Below are 20433 nucleotides of genomic sequence, written 5' to 3' on the forward strand. Positions count from 1 at the left end.
ATTAAAGCTGTTTGCTGCACTGTAATTCATTTAGCGTGTTACAGAAGTGTCATAGGGTCTATAACATATATAGAAGTGTCTGTTAGGGCCTGCAAAACTAGATTACTCACGCAATTTGCATAGCTTCATGTAACTGAAAATAGTCAGGCAAAGATTTTACAATAAATGAATAAGCCTGAAAAAGTCAAATATTGTGAAAGCATTACAAAGAGCATGTTATAGAAGAGCAGTGAAGCTCAGTAGAGAGGAGACAATCCTGAACAATTTTTGCTGTGATGTTTCTAATGTAACCCGCGGATCTCAGGAAGACTCAGGAGGCAAAAAATTTTCATCTGGGTTCTTTACTTTGAGTTCGGATGTGGCGATGGCAAAACCTTTGCTTTATAAAGTAAAATAAAAGTTGTAACAACCGAAATACGGCAGTGGCCTTTATTTAAACATCGCATCGCATGAACATCTGCACGCTACTTCACAGCTGATGCAATCCACAAAAAACAACTTCTGCTAGGCAAGCCCATATCTAAACGTGCTACACCGCCCCCCTAGTGACAAACACAAAAACAACAAAAACTTTGCCCTCAGAAATAAAATAAACTCTAAATATTCTGTGGTAATTATTCTGTGCAATTATCACTTGGTCACACTAAGATACCAACCTTACAAATCCCCCAACAAACTGAAAGTGCAATTTTACTTGCTCAGCAGCAATGCTTTAAAGCTAATATTTGAACATAAGTCATGAAACCATTTCAACATAGCCCAGATGTAGTCAAATGTTGTAAACAAAGTGCTGCTTATTTATTATGAAACTTATAACAATAACACAGAGCAAAATGTCCCTCATGGCCTGGAGCAGCATTGCCTTTGTATAAAACATTTGAAAGAAAAATGGAATGAAAGCAAAAGATATAAGGCAGATTTGTGATTTGTGGAGGTTTATCTTCTGTGGGACACATTAGCCATATTTAAGGCAAAAAAAAGGAGACAACACAAAAATCAAGTGTAACGCCTCATAAATTTCTTTGTTATAGAGGCGGTTCCAAAAGCCACAGTCCTTTCCAATCTGTTCTGGCTCATCTGACGTCTTAACTATTTTAGAATTCCAAGCGGCGCCTGGGGGAGAATCCTCAGAGGACAGTCGCTACACAAAGTGTAGAAAAATGGAAAGACAGCCTCTGTGAAATAATCTGAGAAAGTGTACAAGTGGGTGTGGGTTAGTGGATCTGAGAATGTCACTTTTCTGTGCTGCAAGTCCAGTCTCACTCGGATCCTCTCCAGTTTCCCGTTCAGGGAGATCGGAGCGTAAGGCTGGCCCGGGGAGCGAGAACCTAATCTTCCGTGATCGTAGCTAACGCTCCAAATTTTGCTGGGGAAAAAACTTTGGCCCATTCTTTTAACAGGCTTTGTGGCTATACCAATCATCCAAAATGTATTATCCCCTACTTCCACATCCCAGCTGTGTATCCCAAATTGAAATCCCTGAGATCCCAGCACGAAAGGACTTGCGTTAAATCTCTCCGGATTAGTAGGAAGCTTGAGTATATTCCCAGACTCTCCTCCACTCTCGACCTCTTCGTTTTCGTCACTGTCCCTCACGCTGCTTAAGTCCTCAGTGAAAATGAGATCTGGATGAGCGGTGTTGGGGTCCAGGGTCACGGGAGCTGAAGACAAACAACAATAAGATTCAGGCAGGCAATCCTGAACATTTTTGCTATGATGTTGCTAAGATACTAACCTTACCAATTCCCAGCAAACAAAACTGAAAGTGGAATTTAATCTTGTACCCACTTGAACGTGATTTGGATGTAGATGCTGGAACAAACGTATTACAAAAAAATTACTAAAACAGTTCAGTTATTTTATAGTACTCACTGAAGTGGACAACGTCCATCATATTCGCCCAGACTTTGCACTTCAGGTTACCCAGGTGTTTTGCCATATCAATCAGCTCTCCTGAAACCATGTCTGAATCTGGCAGTGTGTACTGGGCTCTGGAATGATATTCAGGAGTCAGTACTTTTGTGGCTTTTGGGTTCAGAACCACATAGAAAAAGACAGTCAGGATAAAGCATACTTACTGTTTCAAGGTATCCTTAAAGTTCTGTAATTAACAAGATGAAAACATAAACTAATAAAAATGTGACTTTGACTTAGCAGACAAATGTATATAAACCCATAAACAAGACAGAAGTCAGTGTTGACCTGCAGAACTGAGATGTTGTTCACTCCTAATCTCTTCTCCACCTCTCTGATAATCTGAATAACAGATGATATCTCTCTGTCCATTGTCTCCACCTTCTTCTGAATTATCTCACACTTTATTCTTCTCTCTTCCCTCACAGCAGTCATCCTGGACTCTTGTTCTTTGAACAAGAACTGGTGAAGTTTTAGAAACTCTTCTTTAATCAGCTTCTCTGTTGTCTTACCCTGGCTCTTAAAGACAGATGCATGAATTATGAAAATATCAATTATGATTATGTTGAAATTATCAGCATAAACGTGGTCACGTCATATTAGTTTTACCTGAACATACTGTTCCTTTTGTATAAACGTTTGTTTCGCTTTTTCAAGCACTCTCTTTTTCTCATTCAAAGGAATCAAAGTTCTCCGGATCTCCTCCTGAAACGAAACAACTTTATCAGAGGAAAGAACCTAGAAATTGTCCCTCATCTGCATCGCCCGACAGGCTGCACAACTGATAGATTGCTGTAACGGCACTTAAAATGAGAAGTCAAAACGCACTGACAGTTAAAACTTGTATTAGGGGGAATCAATAAATTGATGCGATGTATGGTACTCTACTTATCCAATACCAACATTTACTTACCTTTACGTCGCGAACTGCTTCATCCACGGGTCGAAACCTATGGTCTTTGTGTTTACTGGAGTCTCGACATACCAAACACACAGGTTCTTTATCGTCAAGACAGAAAAGCTTAAGTTTTTCGTCGTGTAAAGCGCAAAGCACTTCAGATGCGCGTTGATTTCTATCCTCAAGGAAAGCTTCGCATAGATTCCTCAACGCCAGGTTAATGGGCGGATTTCTTTTTGATCTTTTTCTGCAAATAGGGCACTGTCGAAACGGTTTAGTGATCCAGTATTGCTCCACACAGGCTTTACATACACTATGACTGCATTGCAAAAGAACAGGATCTGTGAAAATGTCACAGCACACGGGGCACGTAAAATCTTCATCAGCGAAAATGCGCTTTGCAGCCATCCTGGCGAACTTTCAGTTCAGGAAAACTGAAACCAGTTTCCTAGCTCGTGTAAGTCTCTCAGTTATTCTTCCTGAGTCTGTGCCGCTAACCAAATGGCATTTCGGCCAGTTTCAAGTATACTTTTTCCAGTTTAGGTTTCTTCCAATACGAGAACTGTTTTTATGTCCATGCAAACGTTTAGCGAGGCAAATATTCTTTGTTCCTGGCACCATCATCCGTTGTTGTCACAGTAATGAAAATCTCCCTTTTGTGTTCCGGAAGTTTTGACGCATGGCAGTTGACGACTCTGAGCCGTGCAGCAGAGGGCACATTTTAAGCTCATCCAGAAACAGCTCATCATTCTACATTTTCAGAGAAATGTGAATATCGTGATCATGAACCAGCAGAATCGCAAGGCAGATGATACCATGCGCACTGAATTCCCCTTGAATGTTCAAGGATCACAGAGACGTACGTTTAAAGTGAAAGTATACAAAATACTGTACGCTTGGTTTGTGCTGCTCTCCTCCCAAAGGACCGGGCTTTTGTCCTGCGTTCCCTTCAAAGTCCGAAATCCGAATTTCCCAGATGAAATTTCCAATTTCCGACATCCAAGCGTTCCAGGTGCACGACAAACAAAACAAACGTAAACAAAAAACGTTGCTGACCATGACAAACTGGTGTTTTTACTGTTATTGGTGGTGGTGGTGCTGGTGGTGTTTTGTTTTTTTTTTGTTTTTGTTTTTTTGGAAAGTGTACAGACCAGGGGTGGGGCAAATCCGGTCCTGGAGGGCCATGGTCCTGCTGTTTTTCTTGTCAGCTAACTACATACAATCTGTGATTGGCTGAAGAGAGGGCACACCTGTTTTCAAGGTGAAAATCAACAGGTAACTAAGAGGTGAAAACAAAACCCCGACAGGTCACTGGCCCTCCAGGACCGGATTTGCCCACCCCTGGTATAGACAATTGAACTGTCAGCAGTGCAGCCTCCTTGCACACATATGAACGAAACAGAGGAGGAAAAACGACACATGATGTATTATACATTTTCTTTTACGGCACTTTTACACTTGGGAACGTGTCTAAAAATTCTATTCACTAATTCAAATGCAGTTGTCTACAAATACATCCTACCCCTCCCCCCTATTGGTTGAACTGTACAAGAGAGGAAATAAATGACATGACATTGAAAACAAAGTAAATGTAAAATGAAATAAATTAAGGACAAGTATTAACTTTAGACAGAGATATAAATTTGTGAGGATATAAAGGCTTAACAGAAATAAAACATATCAGTTTAGTATATTAAACATAATACAGCATACTCTGGCATGTTTTCGACATCATTTACTAATTTAAACAAACAGTATTCATTTCATCATGAGAATTCTATTAATTTGACTAATTCACTTTTGAAACTTTTCAGAAATCCGAAACTTCACCAATTTGTAATGCCACAGACAACAATCCTCAAGAGTGGCACTGAATGGAAGATACTTTTCCATATGGATGGGCTAACATCTTTCAGGCATCTTCGGACCACCCGTTTTTAAGTTCGATTAGTTCACGGATGTACTGGAACAGCAGGGTCGAAATCAGAACTACCAGACAGAAGAGTCTGAGTTGTAGACTGCAGAGCTCCTCAGATCTGGGTGAAGCTTTCACACTCTTCTCCTGTAAAACTGCCCTACACAAGTCTTTTAAGGCTAGATTCACAGGAAGATCCATTAAAGCTCTTCTCTTGCAAACTGGACACTCTCGAGATCCTTTGATTTTCCCAGAACTGCTGCAGACAGACTTTACACACACTGTGACTACACGACAGTAGGACAGGATCCTTGTAGATGTCACCACATACTGGACAGGAGAAGGTCTTCTCTTTTAGTGATAATTTAAAAGCCATTTTCGCTGACAGTTACAGTTTTTGCCTTTGTTGCTTAGGTAGCTGGGTGTGTTGTGCACATTGTCTGTTCCCTTAATGAAAACTTTACTTTCACTTCCTAAATTTTGATGTTTAAAAGAAAAGGGGGGGGGGGGTGACTGAACTTTCTGTGTTCCGTCTTTATTGATCTGTGGAGTCCCAGACATTGCTGACGCTCTACATTACATGTTTCTGCCAGTTTGTACATATTTGGAAAGAGCGAAAGTCAAACTTGGCCCTATGATGGAAAATGTGTGTATCTAGAGGTACTGATTTCTCTCAGGTATCGTATGTTGCAAAGCGGAGCTTAGGTTACGTGTAATTCTGACTGACTGCTCCCCTTTACTAAGTGTGAAGCACATATTTCAAATGTGTGTTATGTTTCGTGTAACACAACAGTCAGGTACTTGGAGAGACTGGATTGTCTGACAGTAGAAACGCTTTCTTAGTTCAGTCGTGTCAAAGTCACAAGTAGTGGAGTGAGTGCATTGATGCGGAACACAATGCAGAGATCTCTCTTTCTATTATGTCTTAAAGGAGACAGGACTCTAGCTTTACCAACTCTGTCACAACCACCTATGATGTTTGACTCACTCCAAAAATCCCAAGCCAGTGATTTGGAGAAGCATGCCCACTCTGTCAAACTCCTGGAACTCTCAAACACAAAGAGCAGTCTCAAAGAAAGCCTCATATGAGGAACATGTACAGCTGACAATAACAGTAGAAATGTTTCACTTTAAACAGAGACAGTGTAGGCTCTAACTGTGCTGTTTCTACTGTTACTCAACACTTCACTGAGAGTTTACAGTAGTTATGCAGACACCAGTGTTAAAGAATGTATCTCCCATCCTCTGATTTGACAGTGTGGTAACACCCCAGGACTGTTCTGTTTCCAACATCAACTTCACAGCAGTGCGTCCCTGAGTTAAAACTCTCAGAGCACAGAACACACTGATACCAATCAAATCTCTCTGGATTATCAGGAATCTGCTGTTTTTCATCACTGCATCTCACACTGGTCAGATCCTCAGACAGGATGAGATATGGTTGTGCAATGTTTGTACAGTAAACCTCAAAACTCAAAAATAAAGTGTTGAGGTAATGTGTTGAAGTATTCTGTAAAGGACACAGTCACTTGGATGAGACAGAGCTGTTGACTTTCACCTTCACTGTCTCATCTTACTCTTGGATCTCAGTGTTAACAGACAGACTTATTAAAACAGGAGCCTGTGAACTCTGATCATTCTGATGTTCTTGGTTTAACCTGCAGCAAACCACTCAATATAAAGAACTGATCCAATGACAACATAATGGAGGATTAATAATGGCTTTATTCAAACTCACCACACACTATAACATATACAGTACAGTACAGTCAGACATACAGCACAATTACTGTCCAAATCAAACACATACATTACACACTAATCTAGTCAATGCAGGTAACATTATCACTGTGTCAGAGGAGTTTTTGCTTAACTAATATGTTTACTGCACTTTATGACTAAAATAAAGTCAAACACACAACTTGGATTTGAAGAAAATCTGTGATATTTTCAGAGATTGTAGTTTAGGATAGTACAGAGTACTGTAGTTTAAAAACAGTCACTGTGTGGTCTTAGAAATATGAAACTGATTATCTTGACCTTCATACACTTTCACAATTAGATCTCATAAACTGATGAGGACGATTGTCATATATTTAATTTTGATGTAAAATTGTTGTTCATTTTTTATTGTACATTTGATCTAACTGTGCTGTTCAACTGTTACACAACTCTTCACTGGTAAGACCTTCAGAGGAGAGAGTTCACAGTTATTATAGAAGAATGGAAACATTCTCTCAGTAAAAGTGTGTGTGAAGGTGTGTAGGTGTGTGTTATTTAGAGGATCAGAGAATGAGAGTTTTCCTCTGTCCCAGTCCAGTTCCACTCTGATCCTCTGGAGTTTATTATTCACTGTCAGTGGAGTAGATGACCCTCCTGAGGCCCATGACCTGTATTTACCTGCATATAACCACACACACCAAACACCACTGCTAAAGAATGTTCTTCCCTTCCTCTGGTTTGACTCTGTGGTCACACCCAGAAACCAGCGTGTATTCCCCCCAACATCAACATCCCAGCAGTGTATCCCTGAGTTAAAACTCTCAGAGCCCATAACATATGGATATTCATCAAATCTCTCTGGATTATCAGGAATCTGCTGTTTCTCATCACTGAATCTCACACTGGTCAGATCCTCAGACAGGATGAGACATGGATGAGCAACGTTCGGGTCCAGAATCACAGGAGCTGTCGAGAGAGAGCAGAGACAGAGGGAGAGATTGAATATTCAATATGTTGTAATAATGTAAAATTGGTTTTATTTTTATTAATTTGTCTTCACTGATTACTGAGATTCACAGTATTCAGACAATGTGTTAAAGAGTACCATACTCAGATAAGTTGTGTGTGTGTTTTATTAGTTGTGTGCGTTATTTAGTTGTTTGAATGTTTTTTGCTTGTTTGTTTGCTTTTGTTTTTGTTTTTGTTTTTTTTAGCTGAGATTGTTGTATTGTGTGTTTGTTGTATTAGCTGTAATAGTTATTATTAGTTGTTATTAGTAATGTGTGTGTTGTATTAATAATCAGGCTTCTACAATAATCAGACTTCTATAGATCGCCATAGCGAATTTCATCTTCTGCATTTAACCCACACTAGGAGCAGTGGCCAGCCGTTGGGGGTTAAGTGCCTTGCTCAGGGGCACTGCATCCGTGGAAAAGGGAGGCAGCTCTTGTGTGTGTCTTGTATTAGTTGTGTGTGGGTGTGTTGTATTAGTTACATGTGTTGTATTAGTTGTGTATTGAGAGTTGGTTTAATCTGGTTTTACACTCTGAGATTCTCCTCTTATTCCACACGGTTACACTCTGGGCTTAAAATCACTCTGTTCAGTCACATGTGAGCTTTGTGTCTATAACAATATGTATTTCATTTACCGTATTTGATTTCATGTCAAGATGAGCTGTGTGGTGTTTGCGTTTTAAAAGCTTGCAGTAATGCCTGGTGTCTTTACATTTGTCCTGTGTTTTGATCCGTGTGTTTTTCCTACACACTTCCACATAAATTGCTGTCTTTTATTCATTAGAATCTGAAAAGGAAACATTTTAAAAAAGGAAAAAACAGGACAAATGTGACTGGGAGAAACAACTGTCACGTCTCTCTCTCTCTCTCTCTCTCTCTCTCTCTCTCTGTCTCTCTGTCTCTTTTTTCTCTCCCCCCTCTCTCTGCCTCATATTAACTTCAATTTTTCATTGGAGTCTATTATATTGCATTCAGACCAGTATCTGATGAAAACCATAAGAAAGTGATCATGAATACATGAGCAAAGTGCAATACTGAATGACATACGAAATCTTTTCATTTTTTTTTTCTTTTTTTGTCTAATTATCTTTTATGTAAACTCACCGTATTGAACAGTCTGCTGCATCTTCTCCCACACTCTGAACTTCAGGTTGCCCAGGTGCTTTGCCACATTGATCAGTGCTCCTGAAAGCATCTCTGGATCCTGTAGTGTGCACTGGGCTCTGGAATAACATTCAGGAGTCAGTGCTGCTGTGGATTTTGTACCACTGAAAAAGAAGAGAGTTAAGAGACAGGTTACTTACCTTTTCTTTGTGGCCTCAACGTTCTGTGAAAGAAGATTAAATGAGTTATTCAGCAGGCATCTAGTTTGTATTATAGAGAATCACAGACAGATAGACGGACCTGTAAGATAAATAGACAAAGAGGAATAGAGAGAGAGAAACAATACCAGAGACAGTGACAGAAAGTGTAAGACCTGTTTAGGTTCTTACTTTTAGGAGCAAAATGTCTTCAGCTTTTATTTCCTCTTCTATGGCTCTGATTGTGTCTAAGAGAGAGAAAATCTCTCTACTCATCTCCTCAATCTTCTCCTTCATCATCTGACTCTTCTGCTCCTCTTCCTCTTTCAGTGCAGTTATCCTGACTGCCTCTTCATCTCGTAGAAACTGATGAAGTTTCTCAAACTCTTTCCTAATCTGTCTCTCTGTGTATTTAGCCTGAGTCTGAATTGAGAAACATTATAACATTTGTAATATCAACGTACACTCTTTGAAATTATTGATATCGTTGCTATGATATGGTCTTCTGGTTCATTAAGGTTCATTTTAATTTGTAAAAATTTCCTAATTTTTTTCTGTGTCATATAAGCATTGTAGAATTTTTAGTGAATTAACATTTTGTATGAAACTGTAGGATTTGTAACAATTATTCTCACCTTAATATATTCTGCTGTTTCATCACAGGTCAGTTTGACTTTTTCAAAGATCTCCAGTTTCTCCTGTAAAGGCATCAGTGCAGTCTTCAGTTCTTCCTGAAATAAATAAGCATATTTTTAGAGAAAGTCTCTGGTTTCCAGTTGGATTCTGTATAGTGTGTGTGTGTGACACAAGGCCAGATCTCTGCAAATTGTAGTCATCTGACAAGATAAGTGAATGAGCGCCTTAGTGTAACCAACCTGATCTCCACAGATCAGTGATCCAGAGCTACATGCACACACACACACACACACACACACACACACACACACACACACACACACACACTCTTCGTCTTACCTTTTACTTCTATATAACATCAACAATAGACTGACTTGACTCTGTTAATTTTATTAGTACTAATTGTTCTATTTCATATCACATGTATTGTCTTATTTATCCCAAATACAACATTATATATAGTGATTTAATGCAAAACACCATAAGTGTGTTGATTTCATTGTTCCCCAAATTTGAATTAATTTTCACAGTACTTTGTAAAATAAATGTTATTTCTTTTTTTAAAGTCTGTAAGAAATAAATAAATAACTAAACAACTAACTAACTAAATAAATAAATGTATTATTTAAAAACCACAATAACTGTCTTACCCTGCTGTCAAGTGCAGCTTCATCCACTGGACGGAGTTCATGGTTTTTGTGGTTTTTTGAAGTCTGACACACCACACACACAGGCTGTTTATCCTCCAGACAGAAGAGTTTGAGTTTCTCACTGTGCAGACTGCAGAACTCCTCGGACCCTGATGAAGTTTTTCCAAATTTTCCCTGTAAAAAAGCCTCACACAGGTTCTTCAACACAAGGTTACAGGTAGGAAGATGTCTTGAAGATCTTTTTCTGCAGACTGGACACTCCTTGGACGTTTTTCTCTTCCAGAACTGCTGCAGACAGTCTTTGCACACGCTGTGACTACAGGACAGGACAACAGGATCTTTAAAGACTTCACAGCACACAGGACAGTAGAAATCCTCTTCTGATGAAGCCATGTTTTAACAGATCCACGCTTGAAGTGCCTCCTTGTATTTCAGCTCTACTTTTACTTTCTGATTTTTGGTTAGAAAACAAATTGTAAATTTACTGTATCCTCTGTTCTCTACCTGTAGCCCACCCTGATCTACAGACTCTATAGATCCTTTAGTCACTGTTTGTTTACCATTAAAGAAACTCTAATCTACGTTTTGGTTTAATTTGAAAAGTAGAGCTCTTCCTGTATTTCAAACCAACTGACACTTCTTGACTTCCCGCCTTCTCAGAGGGTGGGGTTTCAGATGAGGGTTTCTGATTGGTTTATAAGGTCTTGTGTTTTCAAATATCACATTCTCCCCTTGAGGATCAAGCATTAAGGCTTTTCTCCAGCTATACCTCCACTCAGTTTATCAAAGTCCTCAGTCACTATTTAATTTAATATTCAACTGTATTATATTCAGGACAAGAAACTCCTATGAACATGCTGTTACAGACAATGATAACTGACTAGACTATTACTACACCTTAGTATATCAACAGTAAATAATAAGGCTTAATATTCACCACATGGAGACTGAAGGGTCTGCAGAAGACTGTGTAAAACACAGCTAATGTTCTTGACCCATATACAAATCAAACATCAAAAACAGAAATTTCACACCACGCTTCACTGTTACACAACATTTCACTGGTAAGATCCTCAGAGGAGAGAGTTTACAGTTATAAGACAAGAATGGAAACACTCTGACAGTAAAGGTGTGTGTGAAGGTGTGTAGGTGTGTGTTATTTAGAGGATCAGAGAATGAGAGTCCCAGTCCAGTTCCACTCTGATCCTCTGGAGTTTATTATTCACTGTCAGTGGAGTAGATAACTCTCCTGGGGACCATGGCCTGTATTTACCATTACATAACTGAACATACCAGACACCAGCGTTAAAGAATGTATCTCCCTTCCTCCGGTTTGACTCTGTGGTCACACCCAAGGACCAGTATGTATTGTCCCCAACATCAACATCCTAGCAGTGTGACCCTGAGTTAAAGCCCTCAGAGCCCAGAACACATGCATATCTATCAAATCTCTCTGGATTATCAGGAATCTGTTGTTTCTCATCACTGAATCTCACACTGGTCAGATCCTCAGACAGGATGAGATATGGTGCTGCAGTGTTGGGGTCCAGAATCACAGGAGCTGGAGAGGTGAGTACAGATATAAATAACTGACACAGTTTTATTATATTGCACATAATAAGATGTATGACTGCTGTATAATATTATTTTAATAATGTAGTATTACGGTATTGCTGCAGAACATGAACTTAAGGCAAAACTCACTGTACTGAACAATGTCCTGCATCTTCTCCCACACTCTGAACTTCAGGTTGCCCAGGTGCTTTGCCACATTGATCAGTGCTCCTGAAAGCATCTCTGGATCCTGCAGTGTGCACTGGGCTCTGGAATAACTGGTGAAAAAACAAATGTCACAATTAGGAATCAGCATTATGACTGCTTTGGGGTTGGAAAAAAGTCCCAACAAAGGTTACGCACTTTACCACTATGTCTTTGAAGTTCTGTTAAAAAAAAAGAGAGAGAGAGAGAGAGAAATAGAGAGAGAAAGAGATAGTAAGAGAGAGAGAGAGCGAGAGATAGAGAGAGAGAGAGAGAGAGAGAGAGAGAGAAATGAGTGGGAATAAATAGAATTTATACAGCTCACTTTTAAGTGTGTGAAATCAAACATTAACCTGTAAGAAATAGATGTTGTCAGTTCTTAATGCCTCTTCTATGGCTGTGATTGATGCTGAAAGAGAAGATGTTTCTCTATTCATCTCCACAATCTTCTCCTTCACCATTCAGCTCTTCAGTTTCCGTTCCTCTTTCAGTAAAGCTATCCTGCCTGCCTCTTCATCAAGTAAAAAGTCATAGAGTTTCTTAAACTCCTCCCTAATTTTTCTCTCTGTATCCCCAGCCTGAATCTGCAATAGAAAATGTGTAAAGGAATGTACCAAAGTGTAACATTTTCAAAATTATTTCAAAAAAGCATGCATAACACTGACATATTTTATTATAAATATTAAAAGATTATTCTGACCTTAAGGTGGCTAGCTGTTTTGTCACATATAAGTTTTACATCTTCAGACACTGCCAGTCTTTCCTGCGAGCGTTTCAGAAAAACCTTCAGTTCCACCTGGATTATATTATGCAAATTATATGTTGGCACTCACATAAAAATTCAGCAATGCAGAGTTTACATTGTTTTTTTAAATATAAACACCATGCTCGGACTAAGGCCTAGATAACTCCTTGATGTAGAGACAAAATATTTTTAAGATAAATCATTCATTAACCTACACTAATATATATATGTGTGTGTGTGTGTGTGTGTGTGTGTGTGTATTTACATCTTGAAGTCAAAAATAAAATCTACATGCATTCAGTTTATATCCTGTGTTCTTTAACTTACTACTAATATTCAATGCAATGCTTAGTTGGGTTGAACTATTGGTCTGTCACTTTGTTTCTCTTACCTTGTTGTCATATGCTGCCTTCTCTGTTGAGCAGAAACTGTTGTATCACAGGGTCCATAACATATGTAGAAGTGTCTGATAGGACCTGCAAAACCAGATTACTCACGCAATTTGCGCAGTTTCATGTAACTGAAAACAGTCAGGCAAAGGTTTTACAATAAAATAAATCAATAAATAAGTTTACTGGTCCCATCCAAAGGCCCATTTCAGGGCTAACAGAGCTCTGTCTTCAAAACTAAAGGAGTGTTAATTTTCAGTGTGTCACATCGACTTTACGTTCCCTGGTAACTGTGTTAAAGACAAACCTCCACTAACTTGATTTGCACAGTGTTTCACATGAAGAATGATTTGGATTTAAGTTACTGGATGGCCAGCTGTACCTACCCTCATTGCTGAACACATAACAATGCAGATCAGTAAGAAAACAGAACAAAAACTGCTGCTAGATTAAAAAAAAAAAAAATGTGCAATTCCCAAGACGAACTCTGATGATACAGAACGACTTTATTTCAATGGAACATGGAGAAGAAGGAATGATTATATTAAACTGGAGCATGACACTAGAACAGACTCAAGACTTGTCAACAAACCAAAAAGCCTGAAAAAGTCAAAATGTTCTGAGACTTACTGTTTGATTCCAGGTCACCAAGGTGTTAGTTAAGCATTTATCCACTGAGCTACCAGAGACTGATAGAGACTCAAGTGCAGAGCAACACAAGAATTGGTTCAACTGGTTTATTTAAAAAAAAAAAAAAAATCTCAAAAAATCCAAAGGAACAAAAAATCTAAGCAAAAGACAAATCCAAAACAGGGGAAAAAACAGTACGCAGGCAAGCCAGTCCAAAACAAAGTCCAAAATCGGAACCCAAAACGCAGGCCAGAGTCAGGTTAGGAAAATCAGTCAAAAACCCATTTACGAGGGACAATCCAGAAGAGGTATCGTGAACAGGCAGAGTCTTACCAGGAGCAACCCAAAAAAATCGCAATGGACAAAAGGCTTAGGACTTGAGAGACACAGAGAATCACGAAGATTTAGCAAGGACATAGACAAAGGACTGCGCTTAAATACACTGTGTTAACAAGCACATGACAGAGACAGTATGGTACAAGTGAACTAGGTAACGAGAGGGTAGGGAAAACATAGCCAGGACAAAGAGTCTATGGCGACCTCTAGAGGTCAGAAATAGTCCAACCCATGACAAATACAGCATACTCTGGGATGTTTTAGACATCATTTACTAATTTAAACAAACAATATTCATTTCATCATGAGAATTCTATTCATTTGACTAATTCACTCTTTGAAATTTTTCAGAAATCCGAAACTTGACCAATTTGTAATGCCACCGACAACAATCCTCAAGAGCGGCAGTGAATGGAAGATACTTTTCCACATGGATGGGCTGACATCTTTCAGGCATCTTCGGACCACCCGTTCTCAGTTTGATTAGTTCACGGATGTACTGGAACAGCAGGGTCTAAATCAGAACCACCAGGCCGCAGGTCCTCCAGAGGTTCCTCTCAAGCAAAAGGTTCCACTCTTTCTTTGGTACATGGCCAACCAAACTAACTTCTGAGAAATACCTGACAAGTTCAGCGTGTCACTATCATCAGCACACAGGTGTATTGTGGAAGTACAACCTTTTGCGCCATGGTGCCATGTTTCATTACTTGGTTTATTATTTGTGAGAAGACAAAGCTAGTGGATTAGCTTAAAGTTTGGTTTTCTGATGTCTAAGTGATGGGGTTTAGGTAATTTTGGAAGTGACTGTACATAAACATTGTTTTGACTCATAACATTTAAAAGATTTAAGAAAAGCCCTGTGTCACATTTAAGAAAATTGAGCTACCAGTTTATTTATCCTAAAATTTTATTAAATACAGCTTCATCATCAGATGAACAGAATTTGTGGTTGATGTGGGTTTTTTTTAGATCTGACACACAAAACATACGAGTTGTTTGTTCTCCAGACAGAAGAGTCTGAGTTGTAGACTGCAGAGCTCCTCAGATCTGGGTGAAGCTTTCACACTCTTCTCCTATAAAACTGCCATATGGAGTAACTGTAGAGAAAGAACAGAGGCAGGGAGAGAGAGGTGGACATGTTGATATTTCTGTTATTGTAGAGAATCTGCACCATTGTGACTATACCTATTCTACATTAGAATAGTTTGTCACATGTTAAATCCCATTATTAAATCACACAGCGACACGGTAAAACAGTGTCATGTGAGAAAATAGTACAAATATAATTCATAATACTAAAAATACTTCATATTTTCATAATCTATGAAATCTGATTTATTTGTTGCTGAAATAAGACACTGGAGAGCTTTGAATTACACCGTGTTTGTACAGTAAACCTCAAAACTGAAAAATAAAATGTTGAGGTAATGTGATGGAGTATTCTGTAAAGGACGCAGTCAGATGGATGAGACAGAGCTGTTGACTTTGACCTTCACTGTCTTATCTTACTCTTGGATCTCAGTGTTAACAGACAGACTGATTAAAACTTTGACCCTCACTGACTCATCTTACTCTTAAAAACAGGAACCTGTAAACTCTGATTACTCTGATATTCTTGGTTTAACCTACAGCAAACTACTCAGTATAAAGAACTGATCCAATGATAACATAATGAAGGATTAATAATGGCTTTATTCAAACTCATCACACACTATAACATATACAGTACAGTCAGTGAGACATACAGCACAATTACTGTCCAAATCAAACACATACATTACACACTAATTTAGTCAATGCAGGAAACATTATTACTGTGTCAGAGGAGTTTTTGCTTAACTAATATGTTTACTGCACTTTATGACTAAAATAAAGTCAAACACAAGTTTGAAAATCTGTGATACTTTCAGAGACTGTAGTTTAGGATAGTACAGAGTACTGTAGTTTAAAAACAGTCACCGTGTGATCTTAGAAATATGAAACTGATTATCTTGATAATTTTCATATGTTTGCTTTTGATGTGAAATTTTTGCTCATTTTTTATTTTACATTTGACCTAACTGTGCTTTTCAACTGTTACACAACTCTTCACTGGTAAGATCCTCAGAGGAGAGAGTTCACAGTTATTATAGAAGAATGGAAACATTCTCTTAGTAAAAGTGTGTGTGAAGGTGTGTAGGTGCTTGCAATTTAGAGGATCAGTGAATGAGAGTTTTCCTCTGTCCCAGTCCAGTTCCACTCTGATCCTCTGAAGTTTATAATTTACTCTCAGTGGAGTAGATGACTCTCCTGAGGCCTTTACACAGAATTTACCATCATATAAGAACACACACCAAGCATCAGTCTTAATGAATGCCCTTCCCTTCCTCTGGTTTGACTCTGTGGTCACACCCAGAAACCAGTGTGTAATCTCTCCAACATCAACATCCCAGCAGTGTGTCCCTGAGTTAAAGCCCTCAGAGCCCAGAACACATGGATATTCATCAAATCTCTCTGGATTATCAGGAATCTGCTGATATTCATCCCTTTTTCTCACACTGGTCAGATCCTCAGACAAGATGAGCCATGGTCCTGCAGTGTTGGGGTCCAGAATCACAGGAGCTGAAGACAGAGAACAGAGACAGAGGGAGAGATTGAATATTCAGTATGTTGTAATGTTTTTGTTGATTTTAATTTATCTTCACTGATCACTGAGATTGTTGTATTGTGTGTTTGTTGTATTAGCTGTAATAGTGATTATTAGTTGTTATTAGTGATGTGTGTATTGTGTTAATAATCAGGCTTCTACAGTAATCAGACTTCTATAGATCGCGAATTTTATCCTCTGCATTTAACCCACACTAGGAGCTGTGGCCAGCCGCAGTGCCCAGGGAGCAGTTGGGGGTTAAGTGCCTTGCTCAAGGGCACTGCATCCATGGAAAAGGGAGGCGGCTCTTGTGTGTGTCTAGTATTAGTTGCATGTGTTGTATTAGTTGTGTATTGAGAGTTGGTTTAGTCTGGTCTAACACTCTGAGATTCTCCTCGTATTCCACCCTGTTATACTCTGGAGTTAAAACCACCCTGTTCAGTTACATGTGAGCTTTGGGTCTGTAACAATATGTATTTCATTTACCGTATTTGATTTCATGTTAAGATGAGCTGTGTGGTGTTTGTGTTTTAAACGCAGTAATGCCTGGTGTCTTTACATTTGTCCTGTGTTTTGATTTGTGTGTTTTTCCTACACACTTCCACATAACTTCCTGTCTTTTATTCATTAGAATCTGAAAAGGAAACATTTTAAAAAAGGAAAAAACAGGACAAATGTGACTGTGACTAGGAGAAACCACTGTCACATCTCTCTCTCTCTCTCTCTCTCTCTCACTCCCTCTTTCTCTCTCTCTCTCTCTCTCACTCTCTCTCTCTGTCTCTCTTTTTTTTCTCGCCCCCCTCTCTCGGCCTCACATTAACTCCAATTTCTCATTAGAGTCTTTTAACTTGCATTCAGACCAGTATCTGATGAAAACTGCCAGAAAGTGATCATGAATACATGAGCAAAGTGCAATACTGAATGACATATGAAATCTTTTCATTTTTTTTCTTTTTTCATCTAATTATCTCTTATGTAAACTCACTGTATTGAACAATGTCCTGCATCTTCTCCCACACTCTGAACTTCAGGTTGCCCAGGTGCTTTGCCACATTGATCAGTGCTCCTGAAAGCATCTCTGGATCCTGCAGTGTGCACTGGGCTCTGGAATAACATTCAGGAGTCAGTGCTGCTGTGGGTTTTGTATCACAGAAAAAGAAGAGAGTTAAGAGACAGGTTACTTACCTTTTCTTTGTGGTCTCAAAGTTCTGTGAAAGAAGATTAAATGAGTTATTCACCAGGTATCTAGTTTAGGATTTATTACAGAGAAGCACAGACAGATAGACAGACCTGTAAGACAAACAGACAAAGAGGAACAGACAGTTAGAGAGAGAGAGAGAGAGAGAGAGAGAGAGAGAGAGAGAGAGAGAGAGAGAGAGAGAGCAACAAAAACGGAGACAGTGACAGAGAGTGTGAGATGTGTTTTGGTTCTTACTTTCAGGAGCAAAATGTCTTCAGCTTTTATCTCCTCTTCTATGGCTCTGATTGTGTCTGAGAGAGAGGAAATCTCTCGACTCATCTCCTCAATCTTCTCCTTCATCATCTGACTATTCTGCTCCTCTTCCTCTTTCAGTGCAGTTATCCTGGCTGTCTCTTCATCTCGTAGAAACTGGTGAAGTTTCTCAAACTCTTCTCTAATCTGTGTCTCTGTGTATTTAGCCTGAGTCTGAAATGAGAAACGTTAAAACATTTGTAATATCAACGTACACTCTTTGAATTTATTGATATCGTTGCCATGATGTGGTCTTCTGGTTCATTTAGGTTAGTTTTAATTTGTAAAAATTTCCTAATTTTGTTGTGTGTCATATAAGCATTGTAGAATTTTTAGTGAATTGCCATTTTGTATGAAACTGTAGGATTTGTAACTGTCATTCTCACCTTAATATGTTCTGCTGTTTCATCACAGGTCAGTTTGACTTTTTCAAAGATCTCCAGTTTCTCCTGTAAGGGCTTCAGTGCAGTCTTCAGCTCTTCCTGAAATAAATAAGTCGATTTTTAGAGAAAGTCTCTGGTTTCCAGTTGGATTCTGTAGAGTGTGTGATATAATGGCCAGATCTCTGCAAATTGTAGTCATCTGACAAGATAAGCGAATGAGCACCTTAGTGTAACCAACCTGATCTCCACAGATCAGAGATCCAGAGCTACACACACACACACACACACACTTCATCTTACCTTTTACTTCTATATAGCGTCAACAATAAACTGACTTGACTCTTTTGATTTTATTAGTACTAATTGTTCTATTTCATATCACATTTATTGTCTTATTTATCCCAAATACAACATTATATATAGTGATTCAATGCAGAACACCATAAGTGTGTTGATTTCTTTGTTCCCCAAATTTGAAGTAATTTTCACAGTACTTTGCAGAATAAATGTTATTTCTTTTTTTAAAGTCTTTAAGAAATAACTAACTAACAAACTAAATAAATAAATAAATAAATGTAGTGTTTAAAAACCACAGTATTTGTCTTACCCTGCTCTCATGTGCAGCTTCATCCACTGGACGGAGTTTATGGTTTTTGTGGTTTTTTGAGGTCTGACACACCACACACACAGGCTGTTTATCCTCCAGACAGAAGAGTTTGAGTTTCTCACTGTGCAGACTGCAGAACTCCTCGGACCCTGATGAAGTTTTTCCAAATTTTCCCTGTGAAAAAGCCTCACACAGGTTCTTTAACACAAGGTTGGGAGGAAGATTAGGTTTTGATGATCTTCTCCTACAAACTGGACACTCCTGAGTTCCCTTCTTTTCCCAGAACTGCTGCAGACAGCCTTTACACACACTGTGACTACATGACAGGACAACAGGATCCTTAAAGACGTCACAGCACACAGGACAAGACAACTCCTCTTCTAATGAAGCCATATTTTAAAAAGCTCCACGCTTGGAGTGACTTCCTGTATTTCAACTCTACTTTCACTTTCTGATCTTTGATTAGAAAACAAACCGTAAATTTATTGTATCCTCTGTTTTCTACCTGTATCCCACCCTGATCTACAGACTCTATAGATCCTTTAGTCACTGTTTGTTTAACATTAAAGAAACTAATCTAAGTTTGGTTTAATTTGAAAAGTAAAGCTCTTCCTCTATTTCAAACCAACTGACACTTCCTGACTTCGCTCTTCTTCAGAGTGTGGGGTTTCAGATGAGGGTTTCTGATTGGTTTATAAGGTCTTGTGTTTTCAAATATCACATTCTCCCCTTGAGGATCAAGCATTAAGGCTTTTCTCCAGCGATACTGCCACTCAGTTTATTAAAGTCTTCAGTCACTATTTAATTTAATATTCAACTGTATTATATTCAGGATAAGGAACTCCTATGAACATGCTGTGATAACTGACTAGACTATAACTACACCTTAGTATATCAACAATAAATAATAAGGCATAAAATACATTACAGAAATAATAAAATATAATTTATAGATACTATATTCATATATAAACACTTTTCTTCTGTAAAGTCGACTGTGTTATTAGGATTCACCACATGGAGACTGAAGGGTCTGCAGAAGACTGTTTAAAACACAGCAGATGAATAATTAAATGTTCCTACAATCCCTTGATTTGTTGGTATAAAAGAATCGGTGATGTGGAGCAAAACATTTATATTACGTTTTATTTGAAGTAAAATTCACATTTACATTACACAGTAATTCATACATACATTAATCATGATGAAGTGGGTATTATCCCACTTAAACCTTCTAGAAAAATATTAATCAATGATCCGTAATGTGAAATCAGTAATATTTGATTAATCAGTAACGAAAGTTCATTTCTAGGAGAATACTGCTGGAGTTGTTGGTAAGTACAGTCTGTATAGTATAGCAGTCTGAATTATTAACTCAATTTTCTCCTTCATACTACACACACACACACACACACAC

General features: G+C 38.5%; 2 protein-coding genes and 1 pseudogene across 2 annotated transcripts; all 3 read right to left on the reverse strand.

Annotated features, from left to right (window-relative positions):
- Positions 1-1089: 1089 nt before the first annotated feature.
- Positions 1090-1963, reverse strand: LOC115821605 (zinc-binding protein A33-like). Its single transcript, XM_030785414.1, has 2 exons — positions 1873-1963; positions 1090-1661 (listed from the first exon to the last, which is right to left on the reverse strand). Exons 1-2 carry the CDS (start codon positions 1961-1963, stop codon positions 1090-1092), a joined length of 663 nt encoding a protein of 220 aa, XP_030641274.1.
- Positions 1964-2074: 111 nt separating this feature from the next.
- On the reverse strand, positions 2075-3220 carry LOC115821606 (E3 ubiquitin-protein ligase TRIM17-like). The gene is made up of 4 exons (XM_030785415.1): positions 2828-3220; positions 2524-2619; positions 2203-2433; positions 2075-2101 (listed from the first exon to the last, which is right to left on the reverse strand). Exons 1-4 carry the CDS (start codon positions 3218-3220, stop codon positions 2075-2077), a joined length of 747 nt encoding a protein of 248 aa, XP_030641275.1.
- A 3650-nt stretch (positions 3221-6870) lies between these two features.
- Positions 6871-19409, reverse strand: LOC115821607 (uncharacterized; annotated as a pseudogene).
- Between the last annotated feature and the right edge of the window lie 1024 nt (positions 19410-20433).

The sequence above is a fragment of the Chanos chanos genome, chromosome 9 (assembly GCF_902362185.1).
Source record: "Chanos chanos chromosome 9, fChaCha1.1, whole genome shotgun sequence".
Taxonomy (NCBI): Eukaryota; Metazoa; Chordata; class Actinopteri; order Gonorynchiformes; family Chanidae; genus Chanos; species Chanos chanos.

Coding starts and splice junctions, on each gene's coding strand:
- LOC115821606 (XM_030785415.1), bottom strand. CDS start 3,220: ATGGCTGCAAAGCGCATTTTCGCTGATGAAGATTTTACGTGCCCCGTG. Junction 2,620..2,827: donor AAGCAGTTCGCGACGTAAAG/GTAAGTAAATGT, acceptor GTTTCGTTTCAG/GAGGAGATCCGGAGAACTTT. Junction 2,434..2,523: donor AAAAGGAACAGTATGTTCAG/GTAAAACTAATA, acceptor TCTGTCTTTAAG/AGCCAGGGTAAGACAACAGA.
- LOC115821605 (XM_030785414.1), bottom strand. CDS start 1,963: ATGGTTTCAGGAGAGCTGATTGATATGGCAAAACACCTGGGTAACCTG. Junction 1,662..1,872: donor GATGGACGTTGTCCACTTCA/GTGAGTACTATA, acceptor GTTTGTCTTCAG/CTCCCGTGACCCTGGACCCC.